General features: G+C 43.2%; 9 protein-coding genes across 9 annotated transcripts; 4 read left to right on the top strand and 5 right to left on the bottom strand.

Annotated features, from left to right (window-relative positions):
* Nucleotides 1-231: 231 nt before the first annotated feature.
* Nucleotides 232-1308, top strand: RFC5 (LALA0S09e03532g1_1; the record flags this gene model as incomplete). Its single annotated transcript, XM_022770735.1, has 1 exon — nt 232-1308. One exon carries the CDS (start codon nt 232-234, stop codon nt 1306-1308), a length of 1077 nt encoding a protein of 358 aa, XP_022630045.1.
* A 200-nt stretch (nt 1309-1508) lies between these two features.
* Nucleotides 1509-2162, bottom strand: MRPL16 (LALA0S09e03554g1_1; the record flags this gene model as incomplete). Its single annotated transcript, XM_022770736.1, has 1 exon — nt 1509-2162. One exon carries the CDS (start codon nt 2160-2162, stop codon nt 1509-1511), a length of 654 nt encoding a protein of 217 aa, XP_022630046.1.
* A 724-nt stretch (nt 2163-2886) lies between these two features.
* Nucleotides 2887-4302, top strand: MSF1 (LALA0S09e03576g1_1; the record flags this gene model as incomplete). The annotated part of the gene is made up of 1 exon (XM_022770737.1): nt 2887-4302. The coding sequence occupies one exon, from the start codon at nt 2887-2889 to the stop codon at nt 4300-4302; it is 1416 nt and encodes a 471-aa protein (XP_022630047.1).
* Nucleotides 4303-4506: 204 nt separating this feature from the next.
* TAH18 (LALA0S09e03598g1_1) lies at nt 4507-6348 on the top strand (the record flags this gene model as incomplete). Its single annotated transcript, XM_022770738.1, has 1 exon — nt 4507-6348. One exon carries the CDS (start codon nt 4507-4509, stop codon nt 6346-6348), a length of 1842 nt encoding a protein of 613 aa, XP_022630048.1.
* A 231-nt stretch (nt 6349-6579) lies between these two features.
* On the bottom strand, nt 6580-9876 carry ATG11 (LALA0S09e03620g1_1; the record flags this gene model as incomplete). The annotated part of the gene is made up of 1 exon (XM_022770739.1): nt 6580-9876. The coding sequence occupies one exon, from the start codon at nt 9874-9876 to the stop codon at nt 6580-6582; it is 3297 nt and encodes a 1098-aa protein (XP_022630049.1).
* Nucleotides 9877-10438: 562 nt separating this feature from the next.
* Nucleotides 10439-10966, top strand: MAK3 (LALA0S09e03642g1_1; the record flags this gene model as incomplete). The annotated part of the gene is made up of 1 exon (XM_022770740.1): nt 10439-10966. One exon carries the CDS (start codon nt 10439-10441, stop codon nt 10964-10966), a length of 528 nt encoding a protein of 175 aa, XP_022630050.1.
* A 161-nt stretch (nt 10967-11127) lies between these two features.
* POL30 (LALA0S09e03664g1_1) lies at nt 11128-11904 on the bottom strand (the record flags this gene model as incomplete). Its single annotated transcript, XM_022770741.1, has 1 exon — nt 11128-11904. The coding sequence occupies one exon, from the start codon at nt 11902-11904 to the stop codon at nt 11128-11130; it is 777 nt and encodes a 258-aa protein (XP_022630051.1).
* A 730-nt stretch (nt 11905-12634) lies between these two features.
* On the bottom strand, nt 12635-12916 carry NHP6B (LALA0S09e03686g1_1; the record flags this gene model as incomplete). Its single annotated transcript, XM_022770742.1, has 1 exon — nt 12635-12916. The coding sequence occupies one exon, from the start codon at nt 12914-12916 to the stop codon at nt 12635-12637; it is 282 nt and encodes a 93-aa protein (XP_022630052.1).
* A 2026-nt stretch (nt 12917-14942) lies between these two features.
* TIM12 (LALA0S09e03708g1_1) lies at nt 14943-15239 on the bottom strand (the record flags this gene model as incomplete). Its single annotated transcript, XM_022770743.1, has 1 exon — nt 14943-15239. One exon carries the CDS (start codon nt 15237-15239, stop codon nt 14943-14945), a length of 297 nt encoding a protein of 98 aa, XP_022630053.1.
* Between the last annotated feature and the right edge of the window lie 627 nt (nt 15240-15866).

Below are 15866 nucleotides of genomic sequence, written 5' to 3' on the forward strand. Positions count from 1 at the left end.
ATGGAAAGTGTCAATTATTGAATATGTAATATTCGTAAAGTGTGACAGAAAAGGAATGCGTCCAAAATGATACAAAGCACGTGATGTGATTACATCAGCTTTAATTTTAATTTGTCTAAATATATGTAAAGAAGAAATACTAACCTCGCTCGCGAACAACAAGTTTACTTGGTTTGTTCCCCCCCCAAGCACCATCAAATCAGCCTTCTCAAAGTCAATTCTCAACGCCAGATGTCTTTGTGGGTTGATAAATACCGTCCCAAGTCTCTGGACACGCTTTCGCACACTGCTCGTCTCACACATCTCCTTCAATCACTGGCTGTAGAACCAAGAGATCTACCGCATCTTCTGTTTTATGGACCCAATGGGGCAGGAAAAAAGACGCGATGCATGTCACTTTTGCAATCGATCTTCGGAAGCGGTGTCTACAAGCTTAAAATCGACGTTCGACAGTTTACCACACCGTCAAATCGCAAGCTCGAATTGAACGTGGTTTCCAGCCCGTTCCATCTGGAATTGACACCAAGCGACATGGGAAACAACGACCGAGTAGTGATTCAAGAACTACTCAAAGAAGTGGCGCAGATGGAACAGGTGGATTTCCAATCGGGCTCCGCTGCTGAAACGGGTGGCCTGGCTCATAGATACAAGTGCGTGATAATCAACGAGGCAGATGCTCTCACACGCGATGCACAGGCAGCGTTAAGAAGAACTATGGAAAAATACTCCAAAAATATACGGTTTATCATGCTATGTGAGTCCATGTCGTCAATTATCGCTCCCATAAAATCGCGTTGTTTGCTTGTAAGGACCCCAGCTCCTACTGCACAAGAAACGGTTGAAATTTTAGCCAAGGTTGCCAAAGATGAGCATGTTTCGGTGGAAAGTGATGCTATATTGAGGTCCATATCGGACAGCTGCTGTGGGAACCTTAGAAAAGCCCTTTTGACGCTAGAGTCAATGGCGCTCAACAACGAAATGGCTCTGAAATCAACTTCGCCGCTCATTAGGCCAGACTGGATGGTCGTGATTTTGAAAATGGCCAATCGCATAATTAAAGACCGTTCGGTGTCCCAAATCGTCGAATGCCGTTCCACCCTTTACGACCTTTTGGCTCATTGTATTCCAGCTAAGGTCATCATACAAGAACTCACATTGGCTCTCATGAAGGAGGTCCGTGAAGACGAGCATAGACTAGGAGTAATAACGTGGGCAGGCGTATTTGACGAAAGACTTTGTTTGGGAAACAAACCAATTTACCATCTCGAGGGATTTATCGCAAGAGTGATGTGCGAATTGGACAATTGAAATGAAGCACATTAAGACGATTCCAAAGCTGCTGGGAACGCCATGACACGAAATACTTTATTTCCTCTTTTTTTATTTTTTTTTTTTTTTTTTTTTTTNNTTTTTTTTTTTTTTTTTTTTTTTTGTTTTTGGGATGCCCAACTAACGGGGACAATGCAATGAGGTTGATATGTATAGTATTTACAAGAACTAGGCCAGTTTTAACGTCCTCTAAACATTCGGTATTGTGGCAATTTGGATTTCTGTTCGTTCAGGAACGCCTTGGTGGGGTTCTTACGCAGCTTCTCCATGTAGTTGACAACGGGGTCGTCTTTGGTATTTTTGAAGCTTTTCAAACCTACCCTAACCAGAGAGTCTGAAGAAACGAATTCGAAAACACCTGGCAGTTTTGTTCCAGCTTTTCTAAACGCCTCACGGGCCACTTTTTCGTGTAGATCATCGCCGCCCATTTCGAAGATGATTTTGCCCGTAGGTACACGAACCATCCAGTGGTCAAACCCACCTTTACCTTTTCCCATACGGGTTTCGTTACCCTTGATACAAACGGCGATATTCGTACAGAGTCTTTTCCACAATTGACCATTTGTCAATGGTCTTACGTATCTCATAATAGCATTATCGGCCTCCTTTAGTTGCTGTGCCGTCAGTCTCACACCTTCTGATTTCAAGCGGAGTCCAAACGTGCCGAACTGGAGCGTTGAACCCTTCGTGGACCCTCCTACACGTACAGGAACTCGTCCTTTTTGCCTTTTGCCAACATCTTTGAATCTGGGCGCATATTCGTGCGTGAAGCGTCTCAAAACAAGACCAGGACTGGAGACTTGGCTCCGAGACTTCAAAAGGCTGACAAACATTGTCGTTTTGAACCGCGAAACCGGAGAAAGTGGTGAATCTTGTCAGATCTTGACAGCTGTGGATGGAAAGAGTGTTGATAGCCATAATAATGGCCAAATTTTCAATACTTTAAATCACACTATACGTTGAATGCGACTTGTAAGAGAAAACGTCTTTGTATCGAAGACTTAGAAGCTTCAGGTACTGATATCTGCTGCTCTAGTGTTACTGGAAGTATTTCTATCGAATATTTCTCGCACTACACAAGTACTAAATCAAAAATCACACCTTCTTATTTTGTCCGAGTTGGTCTGCTCTCGTTGTTGATCACTGATATAACACATCAGCATCACCATGACTGAAGAGCAAAGATACCAGTGCAAAGAGACTGAAGAGAGACCTATTCTTGCACTTCTTGTCATATTATTCTTTGTCGTTGAATGCTCAAAAATTTGTCACTTTGTACTATTCTGTCGCATTTTCATGCAGAACGTCTCACAGATCCAAGAAGTAGCGAAAACTGGTCAAAACCTTGGGTTATATACTGTTATGAAAACGAAGGGCCAGATCATTTGCTATACAAAGGCTAGCTACAGCTGGTTTACAGATGTGTTATGACTATATCGTTTTTTCCTTTCGTGTCTGGTCAATATATTCAAAATCACTGTCAGTTAATGAGAAAGTGAACTTCATGGCTCGAAGATCTGTAGAGTGGTGCGAGACGTTGACCACCATAGAATCCCAATGAACCATTCTAGACTGTTCTTTTCACTACGAGCTTTGACTTCTAAACGATTGTTTCATGGTAAGCCACAATTGAAGATTAATGGAGTCGTCTACGATACGCATTCTGATTTCACAAATGTGTCTAGCACAATCTTGAATTTGAGTGACCGCTCACTGCATCTCGAGCCTGCTCATCCAATTGGGGTCTTGAGAAAGCAGATCGAAGATAAATTGAACTCAACTTCAAACTCTTATCAATATTATAACGATTTTCGTCCGGTGGTCACAGTAGAAGAAAACTTCGATTCGCTTGGCTTCCCGGCAGACCATCCGGGAAGATCCAAAAGTGATACTTATTATGTTAACGACAAATATTTGTTTCGAACTCATACTTCCGCCCATGAATTGGAGTGTTTTGGTAACATCCAAGGATTTTCGCCCAGGACTGAGAAAAGAGCGCCCACTGAGAAACCGGGATTTTTAATCACCGCAGATGTTTACAGAAGAGATGAAATCGACAGAACGCATTATCCGGTATTTCATCAAATGGAGGGTGCTCGTGTATGGAAAAGATCAAGCGAGAAGAGTTCGGAAAGCCACGAACCGCTGCACATCCAAAAGATACGAGATGATCTGTGTAAACTGGAAAAACAGCTACGCGAAGAAAGCAGCAATTTGGTGGTCGAAGATGACAAAAGTTTAGAAAGCAACCCGAAACAGGACTACATGTCAGATTTGGAAGTCGATTTGTGTTCTCAGCATCTCAAGAGGACTATCGAGCTTTTGGTAGCACAAGTTTTCAACAAGAAGCTACAATCCATGGGTAGCGAAGACCAAGGCGCTCAGCTCCAAGTTCGCTGGATCAAAGCTTATTTCCCTTGGACTGCTCCTTCATGGGAAATCGAGGTTTTCTGGAAGGGTGAATGGCTCGAGCTTTGTGGGTGTGGTCTTGTTCGTGAACAGGTCTTATTGAACGCCGGATACGAAAAAGACTCTACGGTTGGCTGGGCTTTTGGGCTTGGACTTGACAGAATAGCCATGTTACTATTCGAAATCCCTGATATTCGCCTTTTCTGGACCCAGGACGAAAGATTTCATTCGCAATTCCACGAGGGCCAAATCACAAGATTTCAACCTTATTCCAAGTATCCAGGCACAACACGGGATGTTGCATTCTGGCTTCCTGAACAAAAAGAGTCATCTCTCATCCACGAAAATGATATCATGGAAATAGTTCGAGAAGAGGCAGGCGATATGGTTGAAAGTGTGAAACTCATTGACCAATTTACACATCCCAACAGCAACAAGAAATCCCTCTGCTATCGAATCAATTATCAATCCATGGACAGAAACCTGACAAATGAGGAAATCAACAAAATTCAGGAAAATGTGCGCAGCCAATTGGTTCAAAATTACAAGGTGTCATTGCGTTGATAAGCTGCATCAACACCAGTCCACTGACACTTCAACAAGTTTCGTTGGAACCTAGCTCGAATGCCGGTACCGGCGTTTTCTCGAACGCCCACGTATTAAGTGATACCGTTAACAATTGGACCTTTAAGATGTAAATTCACATCTTGAATGGTCACTTTACGGACCTTGAATCCATCCCATAAGACCAAGTCAAGCCCTTGATATATGCATTCGAAGCGAATTGTTGTTTTATATGGATCTGAAACTGGGAATTCCCATGAGTTCGCCCATGGATTCTCTTTCAGACTTCACCAATTCCATTTTGCTCACACATTTGCTTCGATGGGCAACTTCCCAGCGGTAGACATCTTACAGTGTCGATACCTATTTCTAATATGTGCAACTACTGGACAAGGAGATTTGCCACGCAATGTCAAAGAAAACTCGGCTGGTGAATCCAAGGATACTTTATGGGCATTTTTAAAGCGCAAGAATCTTCCGAAGGATTTTCTTAGCCACGTAAATGTAATGATGATTGGTCTTGGCGACTCGTCTTATCCGCAGTTTAATTTTGCCATCCGGAAGCTGCATAAAAGAGTGGTTGACCAGTTAGGAGCAAAGGAGATTTTTCCAAGGTTAGAAGCCGATGAGCTAGGCATGGTAGGAAGTAACGGCGGAACAGGAACTGGAACCGAGGCCGTGTATTTTGAGTTTGAAAAAAGGGCACTGAACTGTTTGCTCGAGACATTCCCTTATAGAAAGGTTCATGGTGAACGCATCAAAAGAGAGCCCATGGTAGAAGATACGTTCATGCAACCTGATTACAAACTCTGTCTTTCTGAGAGGAACTATCAAACACTTCCGATATCTGCTGGGAACCAATTCATCAAGAACGGTAAGGTAATTCGTAACGAGAGAATCACACATTCTGACCATTTTCAAGATGTTCGCCAGTTCATCTTTGAGACAAATGGTGAGGACTATGAGCCGGGAGATACCGTTGCAATATATCCACATAATACGGATAAAGATGTGCAAAGCTTCTTAAACTCCCAGCCGCACTGGCTTCATGTAGCGGACCGCCCTCTCCAAATCGAGGGTGTATGGAAAGTCCATGACCGCTGCTTTATGGAGCCACTGACACTTCGAAACATCTTAAAATACCACTGTGACATAATGAGCATACCGCGGAAATCTTTTTTCATGAAGGTATGGATGTTCGCGAACGACAAAAGCAGGTTGGAAAAAGGCGAAGAACAGCTAATCCAGCAGCGAGATAAACTCCGCCAATTCGCTTTTGATGAAGATCTCGATGATTTATACGACTACTGTAACAGACCTCGGCGATCTTTACTAGAAGTTCTGTGCGACTTTCCGTCCCTAAAATTACCTTGGGAACATATCTTGGCGTACCTACCAATTCTGAACCCTAGATTGTTTTCAATATCAAGTGCGCCTTCCGATCCCAAAATAGAGCTTACCGTGGCCATTGTCAAATATAAGACAATCCTGAGAAAAGTGAGACGAGGCGTTTGTACCGATTACTTACAAGCTCTTCAAGAAGGTGATACACTGAAATACAAAGTTCAGAAAAATCATCTGCTGAAATCCCAGATGCAGCAATTTCCAGTCATATTGGCAAGCCCGGGAGTAGGTTTAGCGCCTATGATGTCATTAATCAAATCCAATTTTTTCAAAGAGGTTCACCTCTTCTTCGGGAACCGAATTAAAAGTAAAGATTTTCTGTATCAGGAGCAGCTCGAAAACTGGAACAGCACGGGGAAGATAAAGCTACACACATGCTTCTCGCGCGATACGTTAAACTCTCCTTCTGCAAAATATGTGCAGGACGTTATGTGGGAGGAAGGGCGAAGTTTGGCGGATCTCATCTTGAACAGAAAGGCTTTAATTTACATCTGCGGCTCTTCCGGGAAAATGCCAGTTCAGGTGCGGTTAACAATCTTGGAGATTCTCAAAAAGTGGGGTGGTATGTCTGACTCGGATGAGGCCGAGGGCTACCTCAGGACCATGGAGAGAGAAAGGAGGTATCTACAAGAGACATGGTAAAGGTTAAACAAAATCTAAAATGTCAACGGGATTTCGTTGAAGAATTATTCGATGAATTGAACTGCTCAAGCAGCGTTTAAGACTGTTCGACCTCCGCTGAGCTGTTAAGACTTATTGTCAAAGCGTTATTGGCACTCAATTGGTGTTATGAGATCACCAAGAAAATCTTAGCATAAAATGATAGACAAAAACGAACATTAAACTGACTAATAAAACTTAAACTCCAACCTTTTAAAAATTTTTGCCTGTCACGAAATCGGCGGTGACCTGCACCCAAACCGTTCCCTTTGGCAGCTTAAAGGGATTAAAAGACCCCTCTTTGGTAACCATTCGTTCGACAGAGGTAATTGTACCCACAAACCAATCTCTATCAGCTGTGAACTTTTTGTTATCCTTCAAAAAGTATCTCGTTGACTCGTCGAATGCCGTGAATGCAGCCCAGGGGACTAATTTGGTACTGCTAGTTCCATCTTTGGTACTTTTTCCCTGGTTATGCTCCCCTTTTTGCATTGTGCTGCCACCCGGGGGAGGAGGTGTCGACAAATCAACTGAGGAAAACGATGAAGCGAGAGACGACACAGAGGACGAAACAGAGTCAGGAACATCTCTTGTCGGTAGAAATAAAGCAGTGTCTCCAACTTGAAAGCTTTTTACAGTTATTTTCTCCCTTTGATAAGTCTCTAGTAAACCTCTTTTGAATTTATTTTCCTTAGTGAGCTTCTTAGCAAGAGCTTCAATATCCTTAAACCGTTTGATAACAGAAGATTCGTAAAGTTTGCTACCAAATAGCTTGTTTATAGCTGCCAAAAGATCGTTTTGGACCTGAACATTATTTAGCTCATGAGAAGATTCAAAAACGTTCTTCACATCCTGGAACACTGCACTTTTTATGGTCGTGGGTCCTTTCAATTCCACAGCGCTTTCAAAAATGTCGCTTTGGCCCATTCCTTTTCGAAGACCTTTGACACGCGCTATTTGGAAGTTGAGATCCTCAGTGCTCGAAAGCAGCAACCCAATATTTTCCAGAATATAGACAGCACCGGCGAAAAGCTCGAAAATTCTTGTGAGCATATCGTGATTGAGCCTTACGTACTGCTCGCGATCTTTGGTCTTTTCCTCTTCCTTTTGTGTTGTCGCCACAATTTGACTGGAACTGAGCTCCTCGTTGTGGGCTCTTAATGATGCGACCTCTTTTTGCAGTCTAACCACTTCCTCTGACAAAGTCATCTTTGCTTCTTCATATTCCTTCTCAATTCTTACCTTATCATTTGAAAGCTGTTCCTGAACTTTTGCCTGATCCTCGCATTCTTTCGTCTGATGTTCACATTTCTCTTTCAACGATGCCACTTCGTTGATTAAAGATATATTATGTTCGCCTAGACGCAAAACCTGGTCTTTGAGTTCCGCAACTCTGACAGATTCCACACCCTCGCTCTTTTCTTTTTCGGACGTCAGCTTAAAAATTTCCTGATTCAAGACTGAAAATGTTTCCCTGTAAGCATTTCGCTCATCCTCAAAATCTACACCCTGTGTTTTGAGCTTCAAAGAATCCTTCTTTAATTGCTCCACCTGCCCTCGGCATTGTTCCAGTTCTTTTCGTAGCTGTGCAACATCTCCGAACTCTTCAATAGGCAAATTGGACAGGGTTGTATCTTTTGAGTCAGCGAGGAGCATTGACATCTTCACATTGACAGCTGCAACATTATTTTCGAACGCTGGCAGCGAAGCACTATTCAGTATGCCTGAAGGCCAAGAGCGTAAATTTGAGTATTTCGCGTCGTGAAGTAAAGATTCGAGCTTTTTAATCCTCCGCTGATAATGCCGTACAATGTCGCGATCATGCTGGGCATGCTCTCCTGAAAAAGAAGTACTCCCACGTAAGGTTGACTTAGCAACAACTGAGAAATTTAATGCCGACTCCAGGTTTTTTTGCAGCAGCGCTAAGCTTTCGGCAGAAACATCATTCTCAGAAAGTTGTAGTAAGTAGCTCTCAATTTTGTTGACAGTTATTACATTTTCCTCAGAAGTTTGAAGATTGTCAATTCGGAGTGTTTGGTATTTGCGAAATCGAATAAGATCATCATCTGTTTCGTCAAAGATTGTTTTCAACTGACCAAAAGTTTGGCCCCATTTTTCTCGGTGTTTCTGCTCTAAATCGCCTATTGTTCGCAACTCATCGGACATCCTCAAACCCAAGGTTTTCACCTCAGTGAGCCACTTCCTTCTTCTCAACTTTTCTATTAAATGCAGGCCATAGAGTGCGGGCATATCGTCAACCTGAGAAAGTCGCAATTCACAATTTTGTAAGGTTTCAAGCTGTTGATTGCATTCCCTCACCAGAATAGTTTTTACGTCCAGAATCTGAACCTGGACGAAAGCGGTTTGACTCAAAAGTAGGATTATCTGCTCTTGAAGTCGTTTTTTATCATCTAGCGACTTCTCTGCCTGCAGAAATAATGACTGTGCAATAGTGAAGAGATTTGGCACGGTGGAAATTCTGTCGTCAGAAACTTTTTGATGAAGGTCTGATAGCAGTGCTGGACTTAACTCTGCCGAACTCAATGCCAAAACTTCACGAGTATTTTTCCTGGTTTCTGTAATCATTTCTTCAAACCTGCTCATCATGGTATCTTCCATTTCGTACTTAGATGGAGACTGGTCGAACGTAGGCTTCAGAGCTTCGACTTTCAAGGAAATGGCTTGGCGATTTCCATAATTTTCATCGATTTGAGACTTCACCTGTCGTAGACGCGTGGTTATACTATTATTGACGTCCACTAACTCATTGAAATTATTTTCGAGCTCGCTTCTTCGAAGAAAATCGCTCAAATGTTTCTCCTTTTCACCATTAACAGTGTTTATGTTTTTAAGCAAGCCATCGTAGACTTTTCGCCATTGAGAGGCGTTGCTTTCTTTGGTGAGCTGGTCGAGATATTCGACATTTGAGTTGTATAGCTTTTCGATTTCAAAACAATACACTTTGAGATACTGTGAGCATATGGAAAAGCATTGGAAAATTACGCGAATTTCTGCCATGGTATTTCGAACGATGGAATGGAAATAGTGGGCATCGATCTCCAAAGCACTTAGCCACCCCATGTTGGTTGTTAAAATTGTGGTAGCCTTGCGGGAGTCAAAGTCAGAGTTGGAGAAATTGGCTTCCAATAGTGGAGACGGTACTGGCTTGATCAACGTCGCTTGACGATTCTGTGTGACCGTATTCAATAAATCCTCAATTTCGGGCACTTCTGGCGATAACACCGAAGAATTGGGATCCTGCGCAAATGAGAAAAGTCGACGATCGAAAACGTAGAAATCCATAGGGTTCGTGTCTCTGAGACAGTTCGCAAATGTGTCTTTGTTCAGTTTTGCACCATAGGGCAGCAGAATGAACGTTTGGTCTGGCGGAATCATTAAGTGCTGAGTTACACACCGTTTGAAGTCATCGATGGTAAGAAAAAAGCGCAAATTGGTAGTAAAGCTCGATCCAGTGATTGCATTGTAAACAGTAGAGTTATGTTCACTCATTGTAGTCAAATAGCCTGGAAAATGATCTTTTTGGGAATGAAAAATGCTACTCTTTTGTTCGAAACGCACAGAACACGCTGTAAGTAAACCACCAGAAAAACGAGCTCGAAATCTCCTGGAATAGGTAACTAAGCTTTTCCAGTGAGCGTTTCAAACCAGACCACGCCAAAGAGCTCCAGAATGCTTTTAGCCTGGTAGTTTTTTGGACCCGATGAGCTAGCTTTACTTAGGTATGGATGTAAGGGCTACACATATTATATGAAATGGACCTTAAAAGTTGGTAGAGAATCCGTTACCCGTTTATATCACGTGAAGTAAGTTTTTCACAATTTAAGATTAAATCAAAGATCAGCTGACCTTTAATTTTCCTCTGAAGAGCTGTCTCTATTCAAAGACTTTTACAATCCTATACCGATAGCCACCAAATCAGTGTTCTTATGTGTTCTTACCGAGTCCATAAGTAAGAATTAACACGTTCAATCTGTCCAGCTGGCTTTTACCAACACTTTCGTTCTTTTCCGGCTTTCTTTTCCGCTTCTTTAGACATTGTATAGAAACATAGATGAGCATATCGTATCGACCGCTAGATATATCGAAGACAGAAGAAGTGAAGCATATACAAAAAGTCATAGATGCGGATCTGAGTGAGCCGTATTCCGTTTATGTATATCGATATTTTTTCAATCAGTGGCCAAATGTATGTTTCCTGGCGTTTAGCGAAAACGAGAAGAACCCAGTAGGGTGTGTGGTGTGCAAGTACGAGGTTCACAGGGGTGCCAGACTTCGTGGGTATATTGGAATGCTTGCCGTGGAACACAAGTTTCGTAGACGCGGCATTGCCAAGAAACTTGTCGCTCTTGCGATCGAGAAGATGCGAGATTTGGGCTGCGACGAGGTGATGCTAGAGACTGAAGTGGAAAATACAACAGCACTGAGTCTGTACGAAGGGTTTGGTTTCATTCGCTTGAAACGCATGTTTCGGTACTATCTGAATCAGGGAGACGCTTTTAAGTTGATACTCCCGCTCACAGAGAAAAGTTGTACTCGAACAACGTTTTTGGTGCAGCCTGAAACGGTGATTGCTGAATGATTAAGCAGTCGAGTCGCTGTTTCGATACGTATTTGCTTTGATATGCGGATTAGTCCGGTTCTATGTAGTGGACAGATGATAATAATAATAATGTACAATTTAGAAAACCCGATTCTGGCCAGCAGAGGCTGCAAAGTGGGTTTAGAAGAGTGACGTTTGGCTTATTCTTCTTCGTTGAACTTTGGAGCCAAGAAGAATTGTAGATATCCGCTCTGTAGACTGAATTCAAACAAAGCAGGAGTCTCAGAGGACAACTTGATGGTGATTTGCTCTGCAAGACCGGCACCCTTGATGATGTCCAATAAGTATTTGGACCCGAAAGTCAAATCAACGGGTTTTTCAAGCTCGACCTTCACACTTTCTTGAGGCTTGTCCATGTCGGTGTGTGGTTTCACGATAACGGATCCGGAGCCGATGTCACCCTCAGCAACGAACTTGACGGTGTCTTTGGTGACCAAAATATTTAGAGAGTCACTGAGTTGATTTAAATCGCGCACCACTTTGGCGAATTCCGCAGAAGGCATCGTGATGGTGGTGTCGTATTCCATGCCGTCGATGTCCAGGAAATCAGCATCGATGTCCATAAGTTTCAATGAGTATTCACTGATGCGGTCTTTTTTCGTGTCTTCAAACAGTAGGAGAACGGAATCTGGTGTGTCATCTGCAATTAACGTCAAATTGTCGTTGTTGTTACCACAGCGCAGAATCTTGGCCAACGACGACAGATCGACACCCAAAGTCACACTTCTGTCGCATCTGAACTCTTGGAATGACTCTGTACCGATCGATAGCGACACCAACAAAACTCTGGAGTCGTCCACAGCTTGTGCGGCGATACCGTGTTCGTTACAGTTAAAGTTGACCAACTGCACGCAATCTTTGAAAGAGTCGATGATCTTTTTGAACAAACTGGCTTCTTCGAATTTCCCCTCTAGCATGCTTCAAACGTTGTGTATAGGTAGTAGACGGTGTTCTACTGGCTTACGTGTTGTTAATGACATGTGTGTAGGGTGAAGGTTATGAAATTGAAAAAAAGTGCCGTTATATATACGCACCTCACGTAAAACCGGTGGGCACGAAACGCGTCAACTTTTTACGCGACCGGGGGCATGAAAAAAAAAAATTCAGAATCTTAACGCGTCAGTCATGCGTAGCGACAGAATGGGACAGAATGATGTATCTCAAGGTGTCAGTGACACTGTACACAGTTGTGAATGAACGAAGTAGTAAAGCTGGACACGCATGAGGACAAGCTTGGAAACGAGTTGTAGATTTGCCCGCAAAGCTACAGATTGCCAAATACGATGACTTCGTTCCATCTGGTTTCACAATCGACCTTGTCAAAGTTTGTACAAATCCGTGGTATTTTTCCTGGCTATTTCTGAATGGTACACATGCGAACACCAAAGCCACTGGCTTTGGCAACGCGATCTGGCTAATAAAAAAAATAATTGTAATACGCACATTGTTTGCTCTTTTTCCATAATCTTACAAACTGGGGGTTCACCACCGCGATGTTTATGCGACGCAATGCACCGCTGGCGAACACCCCAAAGCCATAAACCAAGGGGATCACTGTGATATAATTGAGGAGGAGAGAAAAGAAAAGAAAAATAAATCGAAACAGTTGAGAGAAACAAAACCCAAACAGCGGTGATGCCGTTTTTTTTAGGCCTTGGTAGCGTTATATAGCTCTTTCTCCGATTCGTAACGTTTCTTGTCGGCCTCAGCCTTGGACTCGTAAGGCACTTTTTCGTCGTCGTTGAGGGCCTTCCATTTTTCACCTAGAATACGTCCGACTTGGCCAAACGTCACACCTGGGTTTTCTGCACGAACTATGTCTCTGTTCTCGTTGGCGAAAAACATGTAAGCGGACAACGCCCTTTTAGGGGCGTTTGGGTCCTTCTTTCTTCTGGTGGTCTTCTTTCTGGGTTCTCTTGGTGCTGCCATCTGTGAATTTGGTCTGAGGTTAGTATTAGGGCACTCTTGATCGGTGGAGAGAGAAAAAAAAGATGCGATTGTGTGGAACGAATATCGTCTAAACGGGTCTGGAAAGCCTTCTTGTTTTTAAAAGGCTGAACAGCATACGGGATTGGGTTTGCTTGGCTTGCGGACTAGTGCGCGTACAACACGAAACCACAACTGCGTAAACAAAGAACAGGCAAGAGCCCATGGGTGACGCGTTCTCCGGGTAATCCAAACTCCCACCCACACACCATCGCGTGACTTCGGCGTGATTTCCACGTGACCATTTCCCATAATCTTAAACCACACAAACCGCACGTTTTTGGGAGAAAAAAAAACCCACCACCATTGCCCCCCTTCTACTGGACGAATAGACAAAAGCCTCATGGCTTGTCAATCGCCAGCTTGTTTCTGTTTCCGTCCACTTGTTCGTTCTACCATTTTCCAACTCCGTTCACATCTCACGCTATATTCGGACTCAACATACTGAAAAAAAATTCCTTGTTTGTTTTGTAGGTAACTTTGTACTGTGTAGCCTATAATTTCCCTATAGTAGTAGCAGTTAAGTATACAGAGTGGGCTTTTTCTACTATGTGTTCAGTTTTTGTATGGTGATGGTTAGGTCTCCCATAGTAAACGAAAAAAAAGCTGGGTAAGCGCAAATATTGTAGGCTATAGGGAGAAGCCGGGTAACTATGAGGGAGGGAGAGTAGTCGGGTAACCCGGGTGTCTGGGTTGAGGGGTAACCTGGTGGCTGGGTGATTAGTATTTAGGTAGATAGATAGACGCCATAAGTGATAGAACTGAACGGGAATGAGTTGTGGAGATCTTGGGCTTGTAGCGTTACGATGTTTGAGTAGATATATTGGTGTTGTTTATAAAGGCTCGTATATAGTGATTCAAAGTCTCTGTCGTGGGATGATGGGAAGAGTGTATGAAGACCTGAGTTTGTAGCTTATGGTGTTGTAGTCGTGCTCTCGATATGGGACAATTGGTTTTTGGTTTTGTGTTGCTTGCATATAGTGACTATAAAGCGTATGATATGACTAAATAACCGCGTGCGGACGGCGCACCATGATCACGGAAAATATCGGTCACATGGCCTTGTTAAATAGGCTTCACATTGGTATTTGACAGTGTAGAGCACCCGAAAAACTGCTAATTTTCTCTGCACACACGAAAGGAGATGCAGGAGTTGTACTTTCGTTGCCGCTGCGGTTGAAACAGCACTGAGAACGGGAATCTGTAACGATTTTGGATTCTCGACTTTACCACGAATCCATCACTTCATACGTATACGTAAAGGTAGCACCGAGCCTTCGAAAGCCGCTAGACCCTGAATTTCCTCGCGCTATCAAACGATTTGGACAGAACAACAAACACTCGATTCGAAATACACTTAATACATTTTAGTTTGATGCTATTTTCAAATCTAACTTCAATTCAAGAGTCATTCGAATCTTAGGCGTGTGCAATCCTTTGAAGCTGGATCCGCGCCCGGATCCCCAGTCCTGGGCATGATAATGAGCAATGGTGGCTAACTAAGGCGGGAGGAGCCGGTAAAGACCAAGATATGTAGCGTATGGTCTTGTGATGTGTGTTTGTGGGTTTTTGTTATGTTTCGTAGATAGTGATACGATACAATGCCTCTTTGGTGAAAGAAGAAGCTGTATACAATACGGAACACAGCGGATTGGAACGGGATGCAATTGAAGGTGGAGTCGAAATGTTTGTACCAGGAGCAGTTGGGAAAGAAAAAAAATCGGATGGACGTATCACGTGACTCCTGAGATGTGGTATATGAGAGGCAAAGCCAGAGCAGTGGTTCATTGTGTATGTGGGTGTCTGCATGGGTGGATATTCTTTCCGGTGCTCGAGATTAACCACAACAGGTCATATATCTGGCCCCTCGTGTTATGTGATCAGACTCCTGTGCAACTACTAAACTTGTCCCCAGCACTAGCAGTAAGCTTAGCCTCTCTTACCTAGCTCCTCTAAATCACACAGCCGTCTAATCTTTTTTGAACTGTTCATAATGTCTCAGATAGTCCGGTCCCACGTTGCGAGCCTGTGCCAGACCTCCAACCAAACGGTTAGCATAGTGCACTTTAGCAATGCATCGGTCGATACAGCACATTTCGCCCTTGTTTAAATCCGCTTCGCCGTACTCGTGCGGGATGCATTTCTCCATGCAGCTTCGCAGCATTGTATTGAAGGACGTAGCCATGGCGTCGAACTGAACCTGAGCCATCTGCATTCGCTGCTCGTCAACTTCCTGGGAAGCATACGGATTCATGAACAGCGACATGCTAAACAAATTTCCTTGGTGAACAACCTAGGTGTCTGCGCGATGAGCTAGCTCAACCGGCTCCTAGACATTTAGCTCATCTCCTACAGCTAACACCAAAATTTTTTATTTACCAGCTTCTTTATCACTATGTACATTTCTGGCATGAGCTCACCCAGACATTTAGACAAGGGCAAAGAGCCCTCAATCGTATTTTTTGAATCATTGAAGTGCTTTATAGAGTACTTATAGGCGTAATAAGCACAAAAAATGTTCCTGTGACAATTATCCTGCTCCAAATGAATCTCTAATGAGCCAGTATTTGAAAAATTGTGGAGGTTGCTTTTTTCCCGCGTGAAGGCTCATGAGCAAGCAGCGTTGGTAAAAAGAGCGTTCTGAAAGAAAGTTCTAACCGTTCTACGAACCCTCAAACTACCCAAGCTTACATGTTATCAATTCAATCGTCTTGGCCACGTGATGTGAAGCCAGTATGCTTCCTTAATTTTAACAAGTGAAAAAGCCAATACATCAATGAAAACGAGTAAACCTATTCAATTCTGAAAGGGAGATATCTAACTGACGTCACAAAACATTTCAACAGATTTCATTGGTTCTGGAAAGCTTCCATTTCCCCGCTTTTTCAAACTC

Source organism: Lachancea lanzarotensis, scaffold LALA0S09, assembly GCF_000938715.1.
Source record: "Lachancea lanzarotensis genome assembly LALA0, scaffold LALA0S09, whole genome shotgun sequence".
Lineage (NCBI taxonomy): Eukaryota > Fungi > Ascomycota > Saccharomycetes > Saccharomycetales > Saccharomycetaceae > Lachancea > Lachancea lanzarotensis.